The following is a 25,158-nucleotide window of genomic DNA, read 5'->3' as shown; positions in this document are numbered from 1 at the left end:
ATGCAAATGCGCGACGATATACGAAATCGAACGTGCATCCGCCCGGCGATACCGACGATCTCTCGAATTAAATTTCGGGTAGCCGTTAACCTCGGCCATTTACTCCGCCACGGAAAACACAATTTTAAACTCCCGTTTGCAAATAAACATGAACCATGGGAGCGTTGAGCGTTTTCCTCTTTCCCCGCTTCCTCGTTCCGAATAAATTCTTCTCCCCCTCGCGAATTACCCACAGCCGACGGTGGCTTTGAAAAGAGTTATTTATGCGTGACCCTTTGCAAATTGCTCCCTTTGTCGGCCTCATTTGTTCAGGAGGAGTCGCGATTTTCCGCGAATTTTTCGCAGCTGCCGCGCGGCGCGCTGGCACTGAGAAATGGAAACTTCACCGGAATTCGCCCATCGACGAGTAATACAGTTTCAAATCTAATTTCGTACCGCGTACCCGATCGAGCCGTGCAACTTTTGCCACGGGCCCCCCGATGAATTCGCCTTCCGATTCCCCGGAGATTCCCTCGTTCCCGATATTAATGAAGCAGAATATATTTTTAGAGCGTTTTTCCCTCTCCTTTTCCCTTCGCACATATATATTTGCAAAATCGCATGCGACTCGCGTCTACGTAAGTTTGTCCCTCGATTTATGCGGTAAACAATGTACACGGTACTTTTTATACACGGTTAAAAATATATCTTTCGATAGTATCTATTAAAATTATTAAGCATCAACAAACCAAGATTCTTATTCGATCGTTGACTCATTACATTATTCTGATATCTCTTTTGGCCATCTTGTGAAGAGCTTGCAACGTACACGGGCTTCTCACTTACGTTTCTTTTTTTTGTCGTACCAGCGGACTCCATTTAGGCGATCTCAATCGTGGAGCGGACACTCCGCGTAAATCGAGAGCCGAGCTTATATATAATCGAGATGATGCGAGCCACGTACGATTTTGTGAAAAATATACACCGACGAAAGCCGGAAACATCCGCCGGCGCAAATAGTAGCGAAAACATTCAGCGGAGACTAGCGTCTAATGGAAGAAAAATAAAGGAACGCCGAAAGGCGGGCCCGTAAATCTGCCGCGCTTCAATGGCCGGCGGCTAAAATGGAAATCGTGGAATTAACTCGCCCTCGAATTAACTTCCTCGTTAGGTCCCTCTCAATTAATCGCGATTACGTCGGGCGCCGCGCGCAACAATCCGATATATTTGCATGTACCGCGCCATAAGTGTTTGCCTCCGCGCTCGCATACGCAACACGCGTACCGCATGAAAACGTCACGTAGGCGCCGCGAGGGGCGCATCCCACGTCCGACGTCATCCCCGTCGCTTCGGACGTTTCGTCGGCGGTAAAAGTCACGAGCAAAAATATCCTTTGTTCCAAGAGAAGGAGGCGCCGCGAGAGGTAGAGAAATCCCCCAGCGGAGAGTCGACCTCATCGTCTCGTTCGCTCAAAGGACTCCTCCGAATTATCTGGCCGAAGCGCGAGTCTAAATATTTGGACAGGACTTCTCCCGGGCCGTGCCCGTAAAAATATTATTCCGCTTTAGACATACGCGCGCGTACACCTCTTTTGCGATCTACCTTCGATAAAACGCGCAGAGCTTCGTTGTAGCATTAATCCTGATTTGCAGCGCGTGCTAATCGAAGCTTTGATGTCGACGATAACGCGCGTCCGCGCTCGCCACGTTATCACGGCGGCGAACGCGAACCCTTGTATCTCTTCGAGTTCTCGCTGTGATCGCCAACGAGCCCTTGGCAAAGCGCACAGAAAAGAAGATAAGTGTCAGATCGACTCTCATCCACTCAAATTAACGCGTTTATTGTTTTGTGTACGCAACAATCTATAATCTTCTTAAAAGCATTTAATAATCTCACATTCAACAATATTACAGTCTTATTTAAATACTATAATTGTCACTTCAATAATAGAAGGAAGTCCCTTATTATGCGATAGGCTCCTAATATGGGATTGCGGGGTTTCTGCTAAATTATGCTGGCATCATCTGTTGGTTCCGCCATGAATTTATTGCCCCTGGGGTGCAATCTGTTCAGTGAAAAATTGATTGTTCGATCGTGTAATTGTTGCGAAAAAGATTTGTGATTGAATTTGAACGTTGAAAACCTGCTATCACATAATAGAGGACTTTCCGCCTACATATAATTATTTTGACAATAAAATCATTTCAATCATTATAAACTTCGATTTGGAATTTTCTATCTAATAAAAAAGATTTGGAATTTTCTATCTAATATATTGTTTCCTTTTCGTTCAAGAAAATTATTCTTAAATAATAAGCGTATATTTTTCTTGATTGAATTATGTAAAATTGCTTCATTCAAGTAAGTTCTCCTTGCTTTGACGCAATATAATCTCATTTCAAGATTTTTCGCGTTGAAACTAAACGCAATTTCAAAAGAAGAATGTGTTCGAATGATTACTAACACATTTTCTAGCGAATGCTATAGATGACTAGTAACAGAAGTTTGCATAATCGCTCAATTTTTTCCCCGTCAATCTGCCGTTGAGGAAACATTACAGCTCTATTACTTAATTTTTACCGTATACTTTGCTAACAAGTCCTGTTAGCGCTTCTCCCTAAATTCTGCCAACATTATTGATTCTCGCATCTCCCGCAGCCGCCTTTCCGCTAACAAAGCTTGTAACAAACGCCTCGCATAGTCTCTCTCCCATGATTATCTGGAAATATAACGGTGCGCGATGTCATTATCTTTATAACAAGGTGCCGTTTTAATAGAATAGCACTTCAATATGTTATTGTCAATTTTCGAAATAATCGCGTTTAAAACGAATATGCGGATTATATTCGTTGTAGATAGCCGTCATTATCGTTGGCATTATTTATTAAATTTAATGGGATATCATTGTAGTACTTTATCGTGCGCCTATTAAGTTTATTATATTTCACGAATTAATTTCGCAAATTATAAGAATTTACACAACGTAATTCGATACGTTTTACGCGTTAGTTCTATATGAACGCATGCACATACACGCGCGCACAGATACACACACATACATCTGGGCGACTGCAGGCTATTTAATTTATCCAGTTCGATCGTATTAGAAGAAATTATACGTAGGGAAGCGCCATATATATCGCGCTAATTCCCTTCGTTTGAAATCGAAGTTTTACGCAAACCAACTAATTGAACGTGGAGCCAAGCCCCACCTGGGAATTTCGTGAGATTACGAAATGAAGCTGGCGGTATTATCGAATGCGTTAATTATTGCGCTTATAATCCGGATTAGCCGCTCCACGGGCGTTTACGTTTGCGGGTAAGATGGAAGGCCATTACCAATTTGCAGCTGCGACAATTTGAGGACGGCGATCCAGTCAAGGGTTAATGGATTCATCGTCGAGCCGGGTTTACGCAGAAAGTACGGTTTTAGCGAGGTACATAAAAATTAGATCAGACGCAGATCTGAAAATGATTATGTAGGATGCTCGAGCATGATGGTAACGTTGTAAAAAGTTTTGACACTCCAGCAACTATAGCTCGAGCGTCCAATGTAATTATTTTCAGATCTCTGTACGGCTTAATTTTTATATGCTTCAGCAACGCCGCTCTTTCCGTGCGTGTAAAAGTTTAGTCAGCGGTACGAACCGCAAAATCGATTTATAGCATATTGGAAAATCCTTTGCAAACGTTACACGTTGCCCCGTTGCGGCACACTGACAAAAACATATGTAGTATTTGAAACTATAATTGCATAGTAAAATAATTATACGCAGGAATATCATTTTTATAGTAATTATTACTGTAATATTAGTAATAGCGACGATATACGATTATTATAGACTGATTATGCAAAATCGAAACTATCGTATTAAATATACTTTATATTTTATATTTTAAAAAATGAGTATTTATTAAAACAATTATATAGAATACTGAAAGTCTTCCTTTTAAATATGAACTCACAAAATTTTATACGTTTTGTCTCTAACACTTATTCGAATGCTCGTTGGAATCATTTGAATAAATAAAACAAAAGTACAGAACAGATGATTCATTTTGCACAAGTAGCAAATAACAAAAATGTAAGACACTTACCTTACGATTTCTCTGCCGTTGCCTGATGCCGCCTATGCCTGCTCCTCTCAGATTTTCTTGATGCACTTACATCTCACAACACTTGCGAAAAACGATGGCGCGAAATTTCGGACACTCCCGTACGCGATGTAAAACACCGTGAAATGCAGTAAGCGACGTTCTTTACTTCCTGCCCGTTCGAATTGCGAAGAATGACAGAGCGAATTACACCGTGTAACGCCGAAGTCGCACAAATTTCTCTCCCCGAAAATGGAACAGATTACACGAAATCGATAGATAGTTAAAAGCGCGGTGCGTAAACGAGATGTAACCGCGACAAAGTACCACGGTTTACATTCATGTTTTAGATGAGTTGGTCTCGTGAAATATCTATATACACGTTGATAAAGAGCCGTCGCTTCAACATGCAATTCGTTTCTCATTACAAGTTTTTTTTAGAATCTTAATAATTAATCGAGTAACGTTACTTGTCACTGATAAAGGTGTACAAATCAATAGCGTTTTATCCCTACATTCTTCGCGATCGAGTCTTGGAAACCGGTAACGTAAAAATAATATCACGCACGGAACAACTCTCGCTGCTGCCTGCCGGCTCGACGTTCGGCGAGCGAGTGATAAGTACGAAATTTTCCATTACGTAGATGGGCTAACGAATTCTCAACGTTTTTTTGTTGTTTTTCCCTCGGCGCGGCATCGTACAACGTCACGCGGACCATTGTTCACACCAAGGTCGCCGCGCAGTCACTCGCCGAAAATGCGTGATGTGTGACGGTTCTCTCATTCGGCGATTTATAAATACTTTTTCTAATTTTATAGGATGCAATTGTGAAAGATGTTGACAGAACAATACTTTTTACAGTTCCGTGCGCTTTATAGCATTGTGTTAAGGGCGACGGGAAATAAAACGAAAACTAAATATTATTTTTGAAATATGAAAATTTTGAAAAGTTTTTACTCAACTTCATCATTCATATGATGGCGCTGTTTTATCAATGTATTTTTTCACAACCACATGAATATCTATTCTACGTTTTAATATTGCGCGCGGTACTTTGTATTTTTCTTCTTACTAAAATGTGCACTTTTCTATCTAAATTACTTTATACAGTTCTTATTAATTTTTCATCCTACGATCTATAAATATTTTCTCACGTAAAACAAGTGGAGAAGGTAACGTAAGTGACGATGCGTTTCCATTTTGTTGTTCTGCCAAAATTAAGTATTATTAATCAAAATATTTTTCTCTATTACAAAATTATACAAGCTTCGGAAAAAACCAAGACGAACTTTTATGGCACAACTTTTTGTTCCAACAATTCGGCAGTTACTGTTAAAAAGTCGTTTTTCTCAAAATGGAGTTTTCTGACTTACATTCCTCCTGAATCGAGGACCTCAATTCTTCGACGTCAATTACGTCGCGCATTCGTTCGTGGATATCGAATCTAAAATCTCCTCGGGTAGATCGAATCGGTCGGTGACGGAACGTATATTGACACCATCACGGTAGGATCTCGCAATCTCGCATTCCTGCGATGAGGGTAAGATGCGAGTTCGAAAGACAAAGGGAACGATAGCATTACGGCCCGGCGAGAATTAACTTTGCAAGTTCACGAGATATCCCGGGCTTGTGTATCGGTTACATCTCTCGCGCTTTGTAACATTTGCTCAACCGAGAATATCGGATTAAAGCTTCGTTACGCCACGATAAATTAGCTTAGACGAGAGCGCGCGCTGCCGACGTATGCGCGCGATTCGAAGATAGCGATCGCGGCCGTTCCTTGGCTTTCCGCATTATGTAACACGTACGACGTAACTTCTGCGTTCGCATATTGAATCCAAGTACGGTTTCCTCGCGATAAAGTCCCGCCCGGAAGAGGCGGCCCCGTAGTTTTGCGGCGCCTCCGCAATTCTGTTTTATTTAAAGTGCTTTGTTTTCCCTATGTATAAATTTTAACGTGCGCAGAATGATCCAATTAAAATCTTTAATTACATCATTAAAGAATCATGGCGTATTATTCGGGATAATTATCCGCGAGATTTATTATACGAGCGTTATTGGACACGTGCGTTAACGCGCACGTTGCGCAAGTCTTTTTTTTAAAACACCCCGCCGCATTGTTCGGTCTTCTTTATTCTTTGGTGGTTGAAAGCTTCTTTTTTTTAAATTCATTCAGCCCGCACGGAAATATCGTTATTAGGCTACCACCCTTTTCAGAAAGGATTGTTAATAACGAGACAAAACATATTCTTGACATATTTAAACTTACCACAGCCTTGTGCAGTGGAGAAATAAAATAATGTTACGTTTTAACTTCCTAATTATTGTGATAAATTTGTGGTTAAAAATTCTGTACACCACAGTGCCCTCAGCGGTTTCCCCCTCGCTCGATGTGCTACAACGCGTGCACTGACGTCGTTTGATTTTAGACTCAAGTTAATATTAAGATTAAATTACTCCTTTCTCAATAATAAATATGATCGGGCGCTACATCGCTCCTATTTTACAATAGATGGAAGTATAATAGCCTACGATCCGGAAATCTTTCCTGTGGACGCAAGACTCAACCGACAAACGACACCTTCTTCATTTGAGTGCATTCATGTCGGACCTATTTCGCTTATTGTAATTTTTTAATTCGTATATTATACTTAATTTAATTGGCACTACTCTTTCCGTTGCAATATGCTCGCGGGAAATTTTCGGAGAATTACGAGTTGCAAATTATACAGTTTAATTAATAGACAGCGCATTTCATAAATGAAACATGTCCCGGCTCTTAGTCTATTGTCAAGAGAGCGCGACGCGTAACCCGAAAACGCGAGAATGTAATTTTCACGAAGCCAACTCGGAAATCTAAATCTGAACGTTCTTTAATGTGTTAACGGCGTATCGTTCCGCGCGATCGCATCTACGACCCCCCGTACGTCCAACGACGAAATTGCCGTCGTGCGCTTTGAAATATTTATCAGATCGCGGCCGTCGTTAGATTCGATCGCGGATCGACTTAGGCTCGCGAGTACGTCATTGTGCACGCCGTGACGTACCGCTCGGGCGTTGTGCGAGGGAGTCTTGCGCCGCGTTCGCGCAAGGTAACGTTATTATACGGCTCCTCGTCTGGCGACGCGCTCTCTCCCTCGATCGATGGAAAGACGCTTCGTCTGGGCTGCTCGAAAATACGAGAGAGAGAGAGAGAGAGTGAGAGAGCGGGGGTAGGGGGAGGAGGGAGAGAGCAAGAGAGCCCACCACCATGGGGGTGATAGCCGACCAATGAGAACTGCGCGCTCGAGGGATACTCGTCGAGGTCGTAAAGAGACCGACATTTAGATTTCTCTACTTTTACACGGGAGACGAGAGGAGAGGGTGGATCGGGATCGATTCCTATTTCGGGCCCTTGAGCTAATAAGGGATGCATACATGGACTGGGATTGCCGCGCGGCCCTCAAGGATAACCGCTTCGAGATCCACTCCCTCGGCATATTGATCCTCGGCGATGCGCTTTCGCCGAGGGTTGTGAACGTGATCCTGCGAGCGCTGCGCGTCAATTCCCTCCCTCCCCCCCCCCCCCGTGTCGTTCGCGCTCGCGATCTCAGAGGCGTCGGTTAGCCGAGATTTTCGTTTACATCTTGCCGCACCGTGCGAACGTGACGGCCCGGGCTCAATTATCATTCCAACTTATCCTGCGCACGTTCTTCCGATAAGAGATCAAAAGATGAGAACGGGGAGACGCGAGATGTGCCGTTAAGTCTACTATCTTAGACGATCTTGTGTCAATGATCAAAGGGCGAAATTTTATTTATAATCCACCGTACATTGGCTGTATGTGCAGAATAATTATCGGGAAGAATTAAATAGAGGAAAGTCCTGTGTTACGAGGCTTCTAATATGAGAGAGCAGGTATTCACCATCCAAATTCAATCACAAATCTTTCAGCGCAACGATCGCACGATCTCACAATGAATTTTCCACTAGACAAATTTTACTCCAACGGCAGTCAATTTATGATGGAACCAACAGATGACGCCTGTTAATTTAGCAGAAACTCCGCTATTAGGAGTCTATCTCATAATAGGAGACTTTCCTCTACTATTATTTTACGAGTAAACAGAATGAAGATAATTAAACACCACGTTTGTGGAAAAAATCTGTTATTTTAATTAGCTCATCATACAAAAGAATTGTGCGTGTACGTACTAGATATGACAAGATAAAATAAGATAAAACAAGATGAATAAGATAAAATAAGATAAAACAAAATGAATAAAAGAAAATAAGATAATAAGATAAAGTAACGCCCACTGGGCATTAGTATAGGCATTGGTGTACATACGTGATTTTGGTCAGCGGTTTACCCCTCGGAGTACGTAAATTTGCTAACGGCAATGATTCCACCTAACGAAACTGTTATATGTCCGAAAGTAACGGCGCGCGGGACAGATTGGAAAAGCGGTATATGAATTCACATATTAGATTTTAATTATTGGGCTACCCTCATCTTGCTCGGACCTAAAATTTGATTTGGCGTCCTCGTTTCCTATTCAATTTATATCACAATGCTCCCGATTAAACTTTATTCGTTTAAAACTATTACAGTTAAAATGTTAGAATGTATTTAATGGTTTTGTGAACCGTCATTAATGTGCAAATTAAAATGGTTATCATTTCGAAAATGTATCATCATCGAGTCATGCAATGAGTTAAATTCTCTAATTTTTTCTAACATTTATTTTTAAACGTTTATAAATTTATGTCCCGTTTGCACTGTATGCTGGTAAAAATAACGGGTTTCTTGTTCGCAGTAGTATTTAATTTTTTATTGTCTATTTTTGTTGTTGCAATTTACAGCTATTTATTTCAATCCACTTTCCAATTGACACCGTGTATACATTTTAATATGTATTTGCTGCTTTAAAAAAAAAGATTCTCGTATTGAACGGCACGTAAAATTGTAAGTATAGAATCCTACTCTGAATTCTAATTGTAGGTCGTTTAAAACGAATCTTGGGGAGTGCAGTATGCCTGGGTACACATTTATATCGACGGTCTTTGAAATAACGCACATTTTTTTCGCGCGATTACTCTTGTTGAACCGAGTAATCGCAGAGCGCACACGCTACTCGTGAGAAATACAATTGAGAAGCGTTTTAAGCTAGCGTAAGATATTACACTTCTCGAAAGGCGTGTCTCAGGAAATTAACACTCGCGCAAAGCAAGAGAGGAATATTCGGATATAATAGACTTTGTCAAAAGTCGCATACGTTCTCTTGACTACGTATAATTCTTTGGTATAATTCGTGACCGACTTTGCTCCTCGGCAAAAATTTAATTGCTTTCTATTCTTCTTCGCTTTTTTACTGAATTTTAACATTAAACGCAGAGATGGCGAAATCCTCAATTAAAACTCCGTTAATTGTTCACTTAAGATTTCTTCGGAAAGATTATATTAGCTGTTTCTTATGTCCCTAATTCTTAATTATGAATTTAGCTTACTTGCTCGAAATATTTTTCAATTCTCTCGAAAATATAAGGGTACCTGTTCATATACATCTAGCTTTTGTGGTGGTAGAATAAAATTTCTGAAAATTTCTCATTTATGGCATTTTTGTCAATTCTGTCATTTAATACTTTTGATGTCTGATATTTTTTTATTTAAAAAAATATTGTATTCTGTATATGTACGCCTGCGTCTGTGTGTGTGTGCGCGCGCGCCTGTTTATATTGAAGCTGCAGTGAATGTAAAAAATAATATCGTACTGTATTTGTTTAGCGAATTATTGTCCATACAAAACTAACGTTGCTCGCGAAAATAGTTTATTTACAAAAACATTGATCTGATTAGAAGGAGATTAGAAAGCTAAAAGTGCACATATATGAAATGTCTCAGAATTAGCACTATTTTTCTTTAAACTGCGAATTTTTCGACCATTTGTTGCCGATGAAATGAATCCTGCTACATTACATTAACAAAACGTTATCTGTTGTTTAATTTTTAAACTGCTTCGGGCTGAATTTAATTCTAACAATGTTTATTAAAAATCCGTTGATATTACAAAATTGCATACAAAGTGTAAGCGTGTTGAAGGAAATTTCTGTCGGAGGGAGGCCGATTCTGTACTAAGGAACACTCGCGGATAAAAACTATGACGATATACAGCTTCGGGACGTTCCGTGCGTCGTAGGAATTTAAGAGGGGTTAAATTTGTTCGAATCCGAGATGGGAGTCGCGCGCAAACACGTATGAAATTTCCAGATATTCTCGAAGGTGCCTGACATTATCTTCCCGAGAAGGGCACCTAGTGTCGCACTGTGCTTTTGCGACACGAGCTGCAGAATAAACGAGCCACAAGCGCAACGAGAGATATTCCATGCGCGGTGGGCTGCAGTTTAAAAATGGAATTCAACTGGAAGCCGCTCTCCCCGCAAGCTGCTACCTAATTATTAATTACGCCTGGCATCGTATATCAGACCTTTATGACAAGTTAACGCGAAACTTCGAGTCGCATCCGGCGCGTAATTAAACCGGGCTCAATAAAATTACACCGCCCTGTCTTGGTGTAACGCGTCATCGCCTCGCTGTAATCCCGCATGCTTTCGTCGTCTATCGTACAATACTGCTATTTCCAACTATCCGATATAAGTTCGCCCCTTTGCAACGTTCAACCAATTATTTTCCAAAGTGTTTTCTCACCCCGATACGCGGTTTCATCTCGTACACGAGGTGTCCCAGAACCGTCGACCTTAACTTTAATGTTGTCTGACCCATTAAATTCTGATTTTGTCTGGAGAACGTTTCACATAAGTTTATTTATCGTACGTACTTTTTAATCTGTTAACACTTGCTATTAAGTATGCACTTGATAATTACAGCTCCGAAGAAATGAAACTTGTAATAAAGGGAAGAAAGTATGAATTTATTGTTCAGCGCTTAATTTTATCTTATTTGATTCTCGATATTTCGAATGCTGTCTTCTTGAATTGTTTACAATCTAAAAACTATTGATACCCAATCAAGTGAGAAAATCTGTACAATTTAATGAAAAAATCTCTAAGCGCACAATCGAAGCTGTACCAATATTTCCGCCATTTTTCCACGAAAGGGCTGTTGGGTATCTGCACAGAAAAAAAAAGTGTCAGATCAACGCTTATATACTCAAATTAACGCGTTTATTGGCTTGCATATACGCAACAATCTATAATTTTCTTAGAAGCATTTAATATCTTACATTCCAACTATATTACAGTCTTATTTAAATACTATAATCGTCACTTTAAGAATACATATAATTATTTTGACAATAAAATAAATTATAAACTTCGATTTGAAAATGTTATTTTCTATGTAATATTGTTTCCTTTCAAGAAAATTATTCTTAAATAATAAGCGTACATTTTTCTTGATTGAATTATATAAAATTGCTTCATTCAAAAGTAAGGTTTTCTTCCTTTAACGCAATAAACTCACATTTCAAGATTTTCACAGGAAGAATATTCTTTTTTTCTGTGTGAAGAAGTGAAATTCATACAAAATTTGATGATAAAACTATGATTTTATTATTTAGTTACATATTCCCAATTTTTCGTACGTGAAAAATATTCTTTATGTTTGATCGATTGTCAGTCAAAAATTTGATAATTTTAACATCTCGATTTATAAGTGGAATTGTTTGCACACTTTGATGAAAAATCTCGGAACCAAGTAAGGTCGGAGGAAGTCAGTGGCCATATATAACTTGAAAGAATGAAAGAGTTTGTTATACATTTAATATGGGCTGTAATATTTCTTGAGCGGAGCTGAAAATTTTCGCGATTTACGATTTACGCGAAATGGCCGTGGCTAAATTATTCGTCCATACGTCACACGTCAACGTCAGTCCGGTCGTAATTAATCGAACCTAGCCATTGAGGTTTAATGCACGTGCGCGAGTGAGGGGCCGGCGATATGATTAAACGAATTGGCAATCGAGAGATCATTCAACAGTTCCCGCTGTCAGGAGACGCGGTCGGACGGGAATGACAGTAGAGAGCGTTGATTAACGAACTGATTGCAGCTAACGTAATTAATTATTACCCGCGCTAGTCCGCGCGTCGCTAGAAATTCCGCGAATAGCTCTAATCAAACGCGGCGCACGTAGTCGCTAATTCTTTAAAAATTTATTCGGCTAGCCCGATTCGAAATTCGTAGCATTCCGTGGAGAATCTAATTTTAATTGCTTGGGTGGTTATGGCGCATGATGGATAGCTAAATGGACGGATACATAAGCTTTATTGACGCTAAATTACCAAAACTTTGTTAAGCTTGTAAGGAGAGCGTCAAGTTTCTAACTCGCGGACTGAAATTTAAATGTGGTGTCAATAGCAAATAAATACGCATCTACATATTAGACTACGTTGATCTAGAAAGAATGAATTAAAATCCTAATTAGAGAGCGAGAGAGGGGGGAATTTAATTAAACTATTTAAATTTAATTTTAACTGATTAAATTAGTTGAGAGTAAAAATAAACTTCCTAAATTTTGTACATTTTAACTCATCAAATTAGTTTATCTAAAGTTAAATTTAGCACACATCTTTTTATTCGCAGAGAGTTAGAGATTCGTTATACACTTCGTATTTATTGTATAATTGTTAAGATTGCAATAATAAAGAAACTTATTTTGTGAAAACATTTCTAATAAGACAACTCTGAAATGATGAAACATGCTTTCGTTTACATAAACGTTCGTCGTACAAAAGTTACTAAATTCTTAACTTCATAAGTAAATGATAATTTTTCGTCAGTTTTCAGCATGACTGGAAAAATGAATTTTACTTGTCGTCTTGGAAAGTATATAAGTAAAATATTTGCCAATTTATTTAAGGCAACAAGGAATTTCTTTAAATTACTTACGTTTTATGCGAGCATTTGTGAATTCGACCTAAAAATGTATTTGCACACACATTTGCAAAAATGTAACTGTATTTATAATTGCTTAAAATGTCACGATATTTCTATTTAAATATTTTATCCGAGAATTTAATTAATTCGTTGAACAATAAAACATCAAAAATGTTAACCATTTGAGGCAAATAATAATCCAGTCGATTGTGTTTACCGCGAAAAAGCGAGGCTTGTATTTTGGTTAATTATCGGAATTACGCTAACGAATGCAATTATCGTTACGTTATGATGGAAAATTTATGAGATGGAAAAGCGTAATGAAACATGACGTGACCAAAGTGTAATCGCGAATCGCGTAAAATATAATATCGACTATTTTATCGCATTCGTCCCGTCTTGCACGCATTTTACGTAACAATTGGCGCCCATAAAATGCTCGTTCTTACACGGTATTTACATCCACTAGTTTAGGGTAACTGTATCATATACAGGGTGTCATGCAATGACTGAATCAGCCGAAAAATTTAGATAGAGCGAGACAAACTGAATCGAAGAGTCCTGCGTCATTTTGCAAAGTTCACAATAGTTTTCGAATAATAAATAAAGACGTCTGGGCGAATGAACGCACGAGAAGCGGTAGGCCGGACTTGGCAGACATGCTAAATGTCTTATTTGTATAGTCTCGTAGCAACGGTGGGCGGGAGGTGGAGCGACACACCGAAAAAAAGTTGTCATGCAGCGAGCGACGAGCTTCAGATGATGCTTACCGCTCGCCCCTTATCTACGAGACTAAACAAAGAAGCCATTTAATGTCTACCGAGTCCCGGCCTACTGTTTCTCGTGCGCTCATTCGCCGAGACGTTTTTACTTATTACTCGAAAACTATTGCAAATTTTGCAAAATGATACAGGACTTTTCGATTCAGTTTGCCTCGCTCTATCTAAATTTTCTGGCTGATTCGGTCATCGCATGACACCCTGTGCAATAACAGATATTGATAGGTATGTGCGTATGTGTGTACGTGTGTATATCCGCGACGTACATGTCTCATGTTACAGGGACTCGCTAACGCGAACAGATACGACGACAAGCATCTGATGAGCAACGAAGTCACGGACAAGGCACAGCCACCGTTGAAGGCGATGTACAACGTGCAGTCGCCATCCAGAAATACGGATTGCCCGTCGTCGTCCAAGCCCGCGATGGCCAACCGCCTCCTAGACTGGTTCTCCGTCGTGATGGCGGACTCCAAACATCGCCGTCAGCATCCCAAGCCTAAAGGTATAGGAAAACACACGATACACAAACGCGGTTTGCGAGACAAATACAATTGTTTTTTTTTTTAAATATAGTTGTAAACGAAATTTCGGCATTCCCTTTTATCGGAAATTACGTTGTCGAGTCTCGAGGTTCTCGTTGAGCGAAATCGGGCTACGCGGTTGTTAAACATCTCGCGTTTCACGGGGCGCGCACCCCGTGTCGACCTGCGAAAGTCGCATTAAGCAGCCGCACGGCGCGCACAACCGCGGAATGCGCTTGGAGCGCATTGAAACGTTTTCCGCGGGGCGTGGAACCGAGGGAGGGTCCTCGTGGGGTACAAGGGAGACTAATTGTCCCCGCAGAAGTGGACGGACACGGGACACTACTCATGGTAGTTGCCGAAGTACCAACAGCGCGCACGCCATTCGACTTGGAGACAATCAGTTTCGTACCCAGTTTCGAAATTGTCCCGGTACAATGAATCGTTTCCCGCCCCGGGTACGTCGCGATTACTTTGGGCGGTGCTATCTGTCGATATTGTCCTGCCCGGTACCCATGTTGATCTTACGGTATTACATCGCTCGGGGTAAAACAAAGTGTACTGTGCGCGTAGCTCCGCAGCCGCGACGATCCCGTCTGAATCAAGAGGGTGGTTTGACTAACCATCCTCGGACCACAAACGGGAGAACGGAGATTGTGACGATCGAAGAGGGCTTGAGGACCGACCGTCTACATTCCGGACGAGTTATCATTTTATTGTAATTTATTTCTTGCGTTTGGCATTGTACGAAAAACAATGTACGGTAATATATTCAGTGGATAAGAAAATCTCTCCCGCGCTAACTTAAAAAGTACCCACAAAAATACCGAACACAAAGACAGATAAAACTTGTTAAAAAAAAATAGAGAGTTGCATTAAAAAATTGAAAACATAATTTAGAATGAAAGTACAATATTCTTTTATGACATGAAGTTACAATAAACGTTTGGTAGTCGTGTAACAAAATGAAATTCTTAGAATGTAAAATATACGGCCGTGCCTATTGTATGGAAATATGTTATACATTTTTATACATGCATATCTAAGAGTATCGTTGCATCCAACGATTTCAGGTCACTTCCCAATCGGTTGTCAGAGCGAGGTCAGGTGGATGTTCGGGCACTTGGACAGCGACAGCGACGGCCGACTCTCACTCTCCGAACTGTACGGCCTGGAGCACGACCAGAATGAACCATGCTTGAAGCCCTTCCTGGATAGCTGCGACACCGACAGGTAAGCGTCATCTGCGAATTCCCGTTTCGCACGCGAGGAGAGACACGTTTCGCGATTGCACCCGCGTACGTACGATCGCGTCTAACAATGAGACTTGTACTTGGAGTTCCCGCTGCGCTCGTGTCTCGACAATGGACGAACGGCAAGTGAGATAACGTCGATCGATAAGTTCTGCGATAGCGCGATACACGGGCGTGTTCTTTCAAATGTTCTGAAATTACAAGTACGAGATATAAGGGTTGCTTCTTCGATTCGGAAGAATAGGAAATGAAGATTTGTAACAACTTGCGCGATCGAATTGTTAATATTTCTCGAAAAACATAAAGGGATACGTGGAGATAACAATTTCGAATATAATAAATAAATCGCATGTTATTATAATACGGAAGTACAGTGCTATTCATTAATGCTTGGACCTGCATTTTGATCGTCATTTTTCTCACGAATCACCTGAGTTCCAGGTTGTACGTATGTACAGTGATGGACAGAATGGTCGCGACACTTTTTTTTTTAGTGAGTTTAAAAACGCGCATTTAGATTCAGGTTTATGTTCCAAAACATTTTCACCGAGGAAAATTTTACTCGAGAAATGGACTGAAAACTAAAACGGGAAACTTTGTAGTCAACCCAACTGGCATATTCCATTATTTATTTATTTAGTACTGAATAAATAATGGAATATGCCAGTTGGGTTGACTACCAAGTTTTCCGTTTTTAATTTTTAATCGTCACTGGTGACTATGTAAGTAACTCGTTTCTTCGTAGATTGAAAACGCTCAAAATGGTTTCGGAATGGCCGTCGAGTACAATATTCCCAAAATATACCTAAAAAAGTGTCGCAACCATTCTGTCCATCACTGTACTACCACAGACTTCTATAGAAGTCTGCGTGTACTACAGCCTGAAACTCATCGATGGGAACAAAGATTGGGAAAATGTGAATCCTATAGTAAAACTGAGGTCCAGGCATTAATATACGGTCGGTCTGACTAAACTCACGACGTTACTACTGCGTCTGCGTTCGTTGACCACTGCAGTAGATACGGTTCTTTTTAGTGACGTATCGGAAGATGTTTATTAATTTCTATATTTTTTATTTTTAAACATTGTATTAGTATCGCTTAATATTTTATATTATCTATCTATCTAATTACATTATTCTGCATTTTAATAACGTTAATTTTTTATATATTATTCTCAAAATTTCTGACATCGCACAAATACACGTATTGTCTTCGCTTCTTGACTGCTGTTATGTCAATGTATTTTATTAATATTATTATTTATTTAATGCAACAACCCCCACGGAAAAATATATATTTCATTATGTAGTAAAGAAAAGCAGAAAGGATACATTCGTTTTTGGTATATGCGTTATAAGAAATACATGTATATACTATTATAAATGTAATACCAATAAATTGGAATTTTTCATATACCATTCATATGTATTAAAAATATATAATAAAATGTATGATACATATATACATTATAATAATACATAGCTGTGTATATAATTATGTACGTCTAATGTATGCATTGTATATTTTTTATATTTTATCATACATTTTATATGAAAATATTAAAAGGAATAATACATTAGGTCTTCAAGTATCTTAAAATTTAGGTCCTCAACGCTTTACTCCAGCGGAGATCAAATTGATTTCATTTGCCACAGCTGTTAGATCTGATTTCTCGCCGCTTCTTATATACTGCTGTTGGTTGATTTTTAAATACGAGAAAGTGTAACGTGCGATCGCCGCTTCGCGAAGAGCGTTGTTGCGAAATTATAAAAATATATTTTAAATATTGTTCGTATATTTCACATACATTTTTAGTATATTTCTGACATATATAATTATATTATATACGATTAAAAAAATTTTTTTATATAACAAATGTATGAAATACATTACCATATATTTTTGCACCTACTTTTTGAAATATATATTTTCCCGTGGAGAAATGATCTAAACTCTTACGACACAGTTGTTATTGTATCAAAATAAAATTCTCAAAGATCAAAGAGAGAACAGGAGAGAACATATACACTACGCCATATTTCCGTTATGTTTCCAGCGACATTTTCGTGAGCGGACCTGAGTGGTGTGGATGCTTCTCTAAGGCCGAACGTCCGTGTGCCGCTGTGCGCAGACGATCATCGCCGGATTCTGCACCCGCCTGCGATTCGCGAGGATATTACCGCAGCACCCAGTGCCACCGTGGCCTTGGTCTCTGCTGGTGCGTCGATCCGCACGGCGTCGAGTTTGCTGGTACCAGAGCGCGCGGCGCGAAGCCGGACTGCGGTATGTTTCACATCAGCAGCGCTTAATGGATGATAAATATCTGGAAGTAGTAAAATTAGTGAATGATTTCAGCGCGACAAGAAGACGTAACGGGACAATTTATAAGAAAAATTTTAATTCGGTATCACACATCAGATTTAAACGTGGTGTCCGGCAATAAAGTGGTTGAAATACAAATATACCTTTTCTTTCTAAACAGCCCAGTAATATTTTGACTGGAATTCCAATTCGGATTCGTCTTTCTGCAATTTTCAAAGATTACATATCTCGATAACATGCAATTAAATTTAAAATGGAGAAATATCTTGTCTTAAATTTAAATCAAGAGTAAGATTTTGTTACCTCTGTGTAAACTATAATTAGCTAAAATCAACCGCAGCTTGAAAATAATTCGTCTATATTTTTGTCTTTGGTAAGCGATAACTATTTTAACAAACGATATCACCGTGTTCGCTGAACATTACGTTCATTGCTGTCTCAGTTTAATAGCAGAGCTGTAGTTATTTTGAAATTGAAGATGTATATAGTGTCACATATCCTTATCAAGTGTACTCATCCCTGAATTGGCTAAACTGCATTACAGACGCGATTGTGAACAAGATCAGCAGCGGTGGACTCAAAACCAACAGTGTGGATCTCGACGACGATGAGGACGGTGGTACCGACTCCGCTCAGGATCTTGAAGGCTCAGCCGATCAACCTCTAGATTTTTAGACACGTTAGGGGCGGCGGCCGTCAACGGAAGCGCGGTATCTTCAACCAAGCATCTAAGAGCAGAGAACCGATCGCACAGTCGAGATCGTGGGAAGGTGCGCGCGCGCCTCCGCCGGCTTCAGGAACACCGCCGAGTTTGTGATCGGAGGTGTCCTGTGTCGCCGTTTGGCCGCCTGTCGATTCTGTCGAGGTCGCGGTCCACGCGCGACGAAACGAAACGTGAGCCTAAATGAGTTCCGAGAGCAACGAAAAAGCACGACGATCATTAGTTGCGGGAAGGTCCGAATCGCATCGGAGATCGTTGTCGAATCATCGTAACGACCTTAGTCGCGTCCTTCGTCCCAATTAGGAAGTTCCGATCAACACTAAAGTAGCAAGTGTCTTGCCATGTCGTGCAATAATCGCGTATGTCCAGCGGCAAGCGGCGTCTACAGTCTACGCAATCGTAGATCCCGTGCAATCCGTAATTCCGTGCAATATCCAATAGAGTCCGTGTAGAGAGTACGCAGATATGGCCGAAAGTGTAACGAGGATACGTGTGTGTGTGTGTGCGCGCGCGAAAGAGAGAGAGAGAGAGAGAGAGAGAGAGAGAGAGAGAGAGAGAGAGAGAAAGAGAGAGAGAGAGAGAGAGAGAGAGAGAAAATTGCTGACGGGGTGAGAAAATTCCGCTGCGAGCCGCGCTGAGCACCGACCGTTGGATTGCCTCCGTGCCTGTCGAGGTATCTCCACGCACAATTATGTCTATAAATAATGCAATTGCGTGTCGTTCACGCATACAGAAAGCTGAAGGAGAAAGAGATTTGCGAAATGAGGATGGGTCGAAAGCGAAGCGACGTAATTTCGTCGTGTCGACCAGAACTCACGTACGCGACCCAAGTCACGCTTAACGGAAAACCACAGGTGAAAGAAACCCCATAAGCGTATGATTTCTAATCACTAGATTAACAATCGATTGTAACGCTGAAACATAATGTAAACTGTGAATCACGTGGTAACGATGCGGCAATTGAACGAAATTAAATCGGTCGAAGAGAAGAGACACGGGAGCGGGGAGAGGAGACGAGCGGATGTGAAGTCATTCTGCTACTGTCACACTTGCGCACGCTGAAACTTAGTTGAATCACTCGAAGCAAATATAGGTTTTTCGTAGCTCTTGCCACTTCACTTTCGGCTGTGTTTCGCCGAACGCGGTATAGAGAATCTCGCCGTTATTCCGCTTATTTATTACATTCTCTCGCGGGCAAGATCATGTGTTTTTTTTTTGGTAGTTTATTCTTCCTTTTCTCACAGCCATCTTGCGTTGTAAAATTACTATGGCATACGGAATAAAGAACGATCTATTTCGTACTCGTTAATAATCAATTTCACACTACGCAGTTCAATCACGATCGTAGGACGTCGAGCTGGTTGTTAGGAGGCGAGAGATCGCTTATAAAGATAAGCGCGCGAAGTATTATTATTACTCTATTATACGTTGCGCGACTCGATTCGCATAGAGTTATGCATTACGATTCTTTGCGTCCGCAATCGGAACGACATCCATCGTGCAATGCTGAGAGTTGTTTTCTACGAAGCTAGAAAAAAAAAATGTTCGACGTCGTGATTCGTCTGCATTTACTGTAATTATAAGCATTTTTACTTACAACTTTTACTTAAAGAGTGTGTGGTACACCGTAGATATTAGAGATAACATGTAATCCGTAGAGAGAAAAAAAAAGAAAAAAAAAGATCAGTGTGACTATGTGAATATGCCCCTAGCGTTAGAAGGCAATTTACGTAGAGATAGCCGATACAAAAACTACACGTGTCTCATTTAGAACGAAAGTGACAATTCATTTTGCAAGCCTAACGCGTTTCACACTTCGACATGCATTCCTTCTACGAAGTATTCAGGGAAAACAATACTCGTCGCGTATCGATCAAAGACAACATTGTACGTACTGAAACTTTTGAATATGTCAAACTCAATGTACATTTTTATCTTTCCTTTTCTATCGACGCGTTTTACTTCGATGACTCACGACTATGGCAATCCTTGTGATTTCATCAACTATCGAGTTTCATAACAAATTGTGCACCCTTATGTATATTTTGTTCTCCTATTCAAAAGGTAACTTGATATCGTTTTGTCAGTTCATCCATAATGTCTTGCCTTAATGGACATGGCGTGTTAAACTTGCGCATTAAAGTATGTAGATGACACTTGAAATATATCTACATATTTAATTGATAAACGACATCGTCCGCAATGAGCTAACGCATATTCCTTCCTGCATCGAGCGCAATTTGCATTCCGCCTGACTTATTGTACTGTCGACCTAGACTAATTAATATAACTACAAGCGAACGTAAAATAGTTTTATCGAGTCTTGCATATTGTATATATATGATTATATACAATGAAAATCATCGTCAATGATCTTCGTACCATGATGATTTTTGTAAGGTATGCACTTGATCAAAGCGTAAAGAATTTTTACTTCATTCAAGAGCTACCGTAAATATCTTACTTAATCGGTATTGTACATGTGGCTGTAAGAATTCTTTATGAATAAAGATTGTTGTAGAAATCGGGGCGATGTTCTTCTGAGCGTGGTAACTAGCTTAATATCAAATTTATTTATTGTTCTTTTCAGAAAATCAATACAAATTTGTAACAAACAAGTCAACGCATCAGCGTAAGGGGACAGTGTATGCATAGTACAACTAGTAGATCCACTCTCTGTCGGTCCCTTTGATCTTTACGGTCCCGATCACATGGTATTCCACCATGTCTTTGGTCCAAATCCAACGACGTATGTACGTGTGTTAGTGTAGCTTTGATTTCTCTCATTCATCATCATCATCACCAGCTCTACAGCCCCAAGTGGGCCCTGGCATTCACAACAAATTGCCTTCATTTCACAGTTCAATCCGAGGTTTATTGTATATGTATTCGCAACAGTGAATTTTTACGGTGAGGGGTTGTTAGCCTCTCGCCAACCCCCTTTTCGGAGGAGAAAGGGATATGTGTGGCAGAATACTCTCGGTGGTTACTACTTTCCTTCGAGAGGCAACGTTCGAAAAAATCAGTGGTGGTCGTGGATTTAAACTCGAATCTTCTCGTTCATTTGTTTACTAAGCAGCGCAGATTTCTCTCCTTGACTGGACAAAATGTCGACTGTGCAGGACTTGACGCAAAACGAAACAAATGACGGAATGGACCTACTAGTTATACTATGGTATATATTCATATACGTAGCGTATACATATTGCTATGCATTTTAATTTTTAATAAATTGCGACGCTGGTTCTCTCTCAGTAGGTCGCATCCTTGCAGCGCGAGACAGAAAACCGTACCTTTACATTGTAAAGACAGCTCTCAAACTGCAACAGAAACACATCGTTTTCACCAATCTGATAACAATAATAAACCGGTTATACAATTATATATAGGTTTGTCGAGCTAAAGTGCATCCATGTTGTATGCACAGTAAAGCTTACCAATCCCCTGAGTGTAGTATATCGAAACCAGAGTTGATTTTTTCAAATGGAAGTTCATGCGTGATAAATTCCTCGAGGGGCAATTGCTTCGACATATACTCCTCCACTAATTTTGGTACGCCGTCCTTCGATTTCCATCCGCCGAAGGCGCATCCTTTCCACACTCGTCCTGTGATCAAATTGAATGGTCTAGTACTGACCTCTTTGCCAGCCGCGGCTACGCCTATCACTACGGATGTGCCACCCCCTCTGCGGCAAGATTCGAATGCTTCTCTCTGAAAGGATAATTCCTGTAAGGCGGAATTGCTTCCCGCGAAACAAAAACGAAAGTGACAAATACGTACCATGGTCTTTACATTTCCAATACACTCAAAAGTATAGTCTGCTCCACCGTCAGTCATATCGAATAACTTCTCCGGCATAGTTTTACCGGGGTTTTCGTTGGGATTAACAAAAGAGGTGAGACCGAGAAGCTCAGCTGTAAACAAGTATAAAAGTATTCATCAAATTTTATCACTCTTACAGGAAAAAAAGAAATACTTCTTTCTGCAAAAGATTGTCTGCTACAATTTTCTTAACGTAATTTACCTTTCTTCAATTTGTTAGCATTGGTATCTATCCCGATAATCTGGGAGGCGCCGGCTTTCTTGCAACCAAAGACTGCTGCGAGACCAACAGCTCCTAATCCCCATACGGCACAAGCACTTCCCGGTTCTACCTGGGCAGTATTTAAAACCGCGCCATAGCCCGTAGATACCCCGCAACCCAACAAGCACACCTTGTCCAGCGGTGCCTTAGGGTTAATCTACGACAGTAATGTGTAACAATATAAATGCAAAATTATTGGATGGTAAACTCAGTTTTCCGCGGTGTTTTTTGTTTAACTCATTTATTTCGATATCAAAAGCGAAAAATACATCAAAGTATTTGCCCTCGTTAGCTATACATTCTTCCCATCTTTCTGGCAACGAGTGGATTCCGCAGCGATCGAACGATTGGTCTTTTGACGCAATCCATTCATCGATCCATTTTCGCACATCCTCGTAATTTTTCGAGTGTGTGTCCACCAAGCCGCGCTGCATCGATCGGAACAAGTGATAATCTGAAGGAGCCAAGTCTGGTGAATACGCTGGGTGCGGGAGAACTTCCCACTCGAGCTGCATCAGCGTTTCCTTGGCGGCTTTTGCAACGTATGGTCGAGCGTTGTCGCGCAAAAGATTAACTTTGCGTCGATTGCTGGCTACTGCTGGCCTTTTTTCCCAACAATGCTTCATTCAGGGCGTTTTCCAGCGAGGACACAGTGTAACACAGTGAACCGTTTCATCCTTTAACATTGGCAAACAACAAGGATGTAATGATTCACAGTGTTACATTGTGTCACATTGTGTCCTTGCTGGAAAACGCCCTCAGACGGTTCAGTTCTAATTGATGTCGATCCCCCGTGATACTTCCGTTCGGTCTGAGTAGCTCGTGGTAAACGACGCCTTGCAATTCAGTGTCTTCCAACTTTTTCGGCTGACCCGAGCGTTGTTTATCATTCACATTAAAATCACCACTTTTAAATCGCTGAAACCATTCTTGGCATGTTCTTTCCGACGGAGCACAATGGCCATAAGCTTCGACAAGTAATTTATAAGCTGTAGCTGCAGTTTTTTTTTCAAATCAAAGTAATGAAGCAGCACATGTGGAAAAAAACAACTTGTCACGTTCCATATTTAATCAAAAGACAAAAACGGCACTGTTCGCTTAAATGAATCTTTTCGCACTGAATTTTATTGACAGATGTCTATCCTTTAAGATGCAGCCGGTTTCAGATGTCAAAGTAAATTACACTTGCAACCAGCGTCGTCCAAATGTGAGCCGGCAGAAACCAAGTGTTTACCACCTAATATTAAAAGCTTTATTATTAAAAACTATGAAATTATACGTAAATACCTTTACGAGGGAGATGTCAGCCACCACTGTATATTCCGAGAAGGTGGAGCAACCCATGAAATGGTAGACTGTTTGTCCCTTACACGTGAAACGACTTGTCGAGTCTGGCATCAAGCCCAAGCCCTGGGTGCCGCGGATTTTATTGCATAAATTCGTTTTCGGTGACTTGCAGAATCTGCACTCCCTGCATTGAGGGGTGTAGAGTAGCACAACGTGGTCGCCTACAATCGTTCGTGTAAACAACAGTGAATGGGAGAAACGTCAGCCGGGTGTGATTCCGACTTAATTGAAATGTGACTGTGACGTAATTCAACAAGGGTTCTGATGAATGTAACAAACGCCAGTCTACCAGGCTGAAACTCGGTGACACCCTCGCCGACGCTCTCCACGACACCAGCGCCTTCGTGGCCGAGTATACAGGGGAACTTCCCTTCTGGATCCGCTCCGCTCAGAGTGTAAGCGTCTGTGTGGCAGAGCGCAGTGGCTACGATTTGGACTCGGACCTCGTGCGCCTTGGGCGGTGCTACCTCAACCTCCTCCAAGGACAAAGGCTCCCCTTCCTTCCACGCTACCGCAGCCTTGCATTTTATGGCCTAAAAGCAACAATGATATAAATTTAACACGGCTGTTATACATTTTCCAATCATTTTCGCAAGGCCGTGTCTCGATTTTACGCAGTTTTCGGTTTTTGTCTTAAACACCCGTTAAAATCCACTTGGGACCAAAATGAGCGTTTAAACGGAAAGAGATCAGCCGGTATGTTATGCAGCGCTGTAAAGCGAGAAAGAAAAAGCGAAAGGGGGAACCGCAAGTGAGTTTACAGGGCGAAAATCTTAATAGTCTTCAGCATAGTTTGCACGAGTGCTTCACTATTTGAAAATAAACTACAATTCGACATATAAGCCTTCGTTTGCTCCCGTTTTGTTGACTCGTCGAGTCACGTCGAGTGTCGACTAGCGCGCAAGTGTCGATCGACGACATAGAAAAAGCGAAAACGTGCAAACTCGCGAAAACAAGCGAGAGATATCGGTACCTTTCCAGCCGTGTCCGGCATTATTCTTCGGCGTTTTCTCGTCCCGTTCGTATCCACAGAACCGATCCGGAGTCGGACCGAGAAGGAACCTAATCCGTAAACTCGCGAACGAACAAGTCAACGGCTACGAGCCACGGCGAACGACGCTCCCACTCGTCGGACGGTCCTACTGCGACTGCGCGAGTGCGAGAAATACTATTC

General features: G+C 40.8%; 2 protein-coding genes across 2 annotated transcripts in view; one reads left to right on the top strand and one right to left on the bottom strand.

Moving 5' to 3' along the window:
• The window catches only part of LOC105558520, a gene marked incomplete at its 5' end in the record, with an annotated part of 79,741 nt that extends 58,665 nt beyond the window's left edge, over positions 1-21,076 (top strand). The window contains 4 exons of the mRNA XM_012006236.1: positions 14,012-14,234; positions 15,327-15,486; positions 17,566-17,792; positions 18,376-21,076. Coding sequence (XP_011861626.1) covers positions 14,012-14,234; positions 15,327-15,486; positions 17,566-17,792; positions 18,376-18,506 — 741 coding nt within the window. The remainder of the gene's footprint in view (positions 1-14,011; positions 14,235-15,326; positions 15,487-17,565; positions 17,793-18,375) is intronic.
• A 125-nt stretch (positions 21,077-21,201) lies between these two features.
• Positions 21,202-25,158, bottom strand: LOC105558521 (alcohol dehydrogenase class-3). Its single transcript, XM_012006237.1, has 7 exons — positions 24,958-25,158; positions 24,274-24,517; positions 23,925-24,145; positions 22,578-22,794; positions 22,334-22,467; positions 21,990-22,264; positions 21,202-21,872 (listed from the first exon to the last, which is right to left on the bottom strand). The coding sequence occupies exons 1-7, from the start codon at positions 24,976-24,978 to the stop codon at positions 21,848-21,850; spliced, it is 1,137 nt and encodes a 378-aa protein (XP_011861627.1). The 5' UTR covers positions 24,979-25,158; the 3' UTR covers positions 21,202-21,847.

Source organism: Vollenhovia emeryi, unplaced genomic scaffold, assembly GCF_000949405.1.
Source record: "Vollenhovia emeryi isolate VEMERY1.0 unplaced genomic scaffold, V.emery_V1.0 DF939337.1, whole genome shotgun sequence".
NCBI lineage: Eukaryota > Metazoa > Arthropoda > Insecta > Hymenoptera > Formicidae > Vollenhovia > Vollenhovia emeryi.
This window is presented reverse-complemented; position numbering and strand designations above follow the sequence as displayed.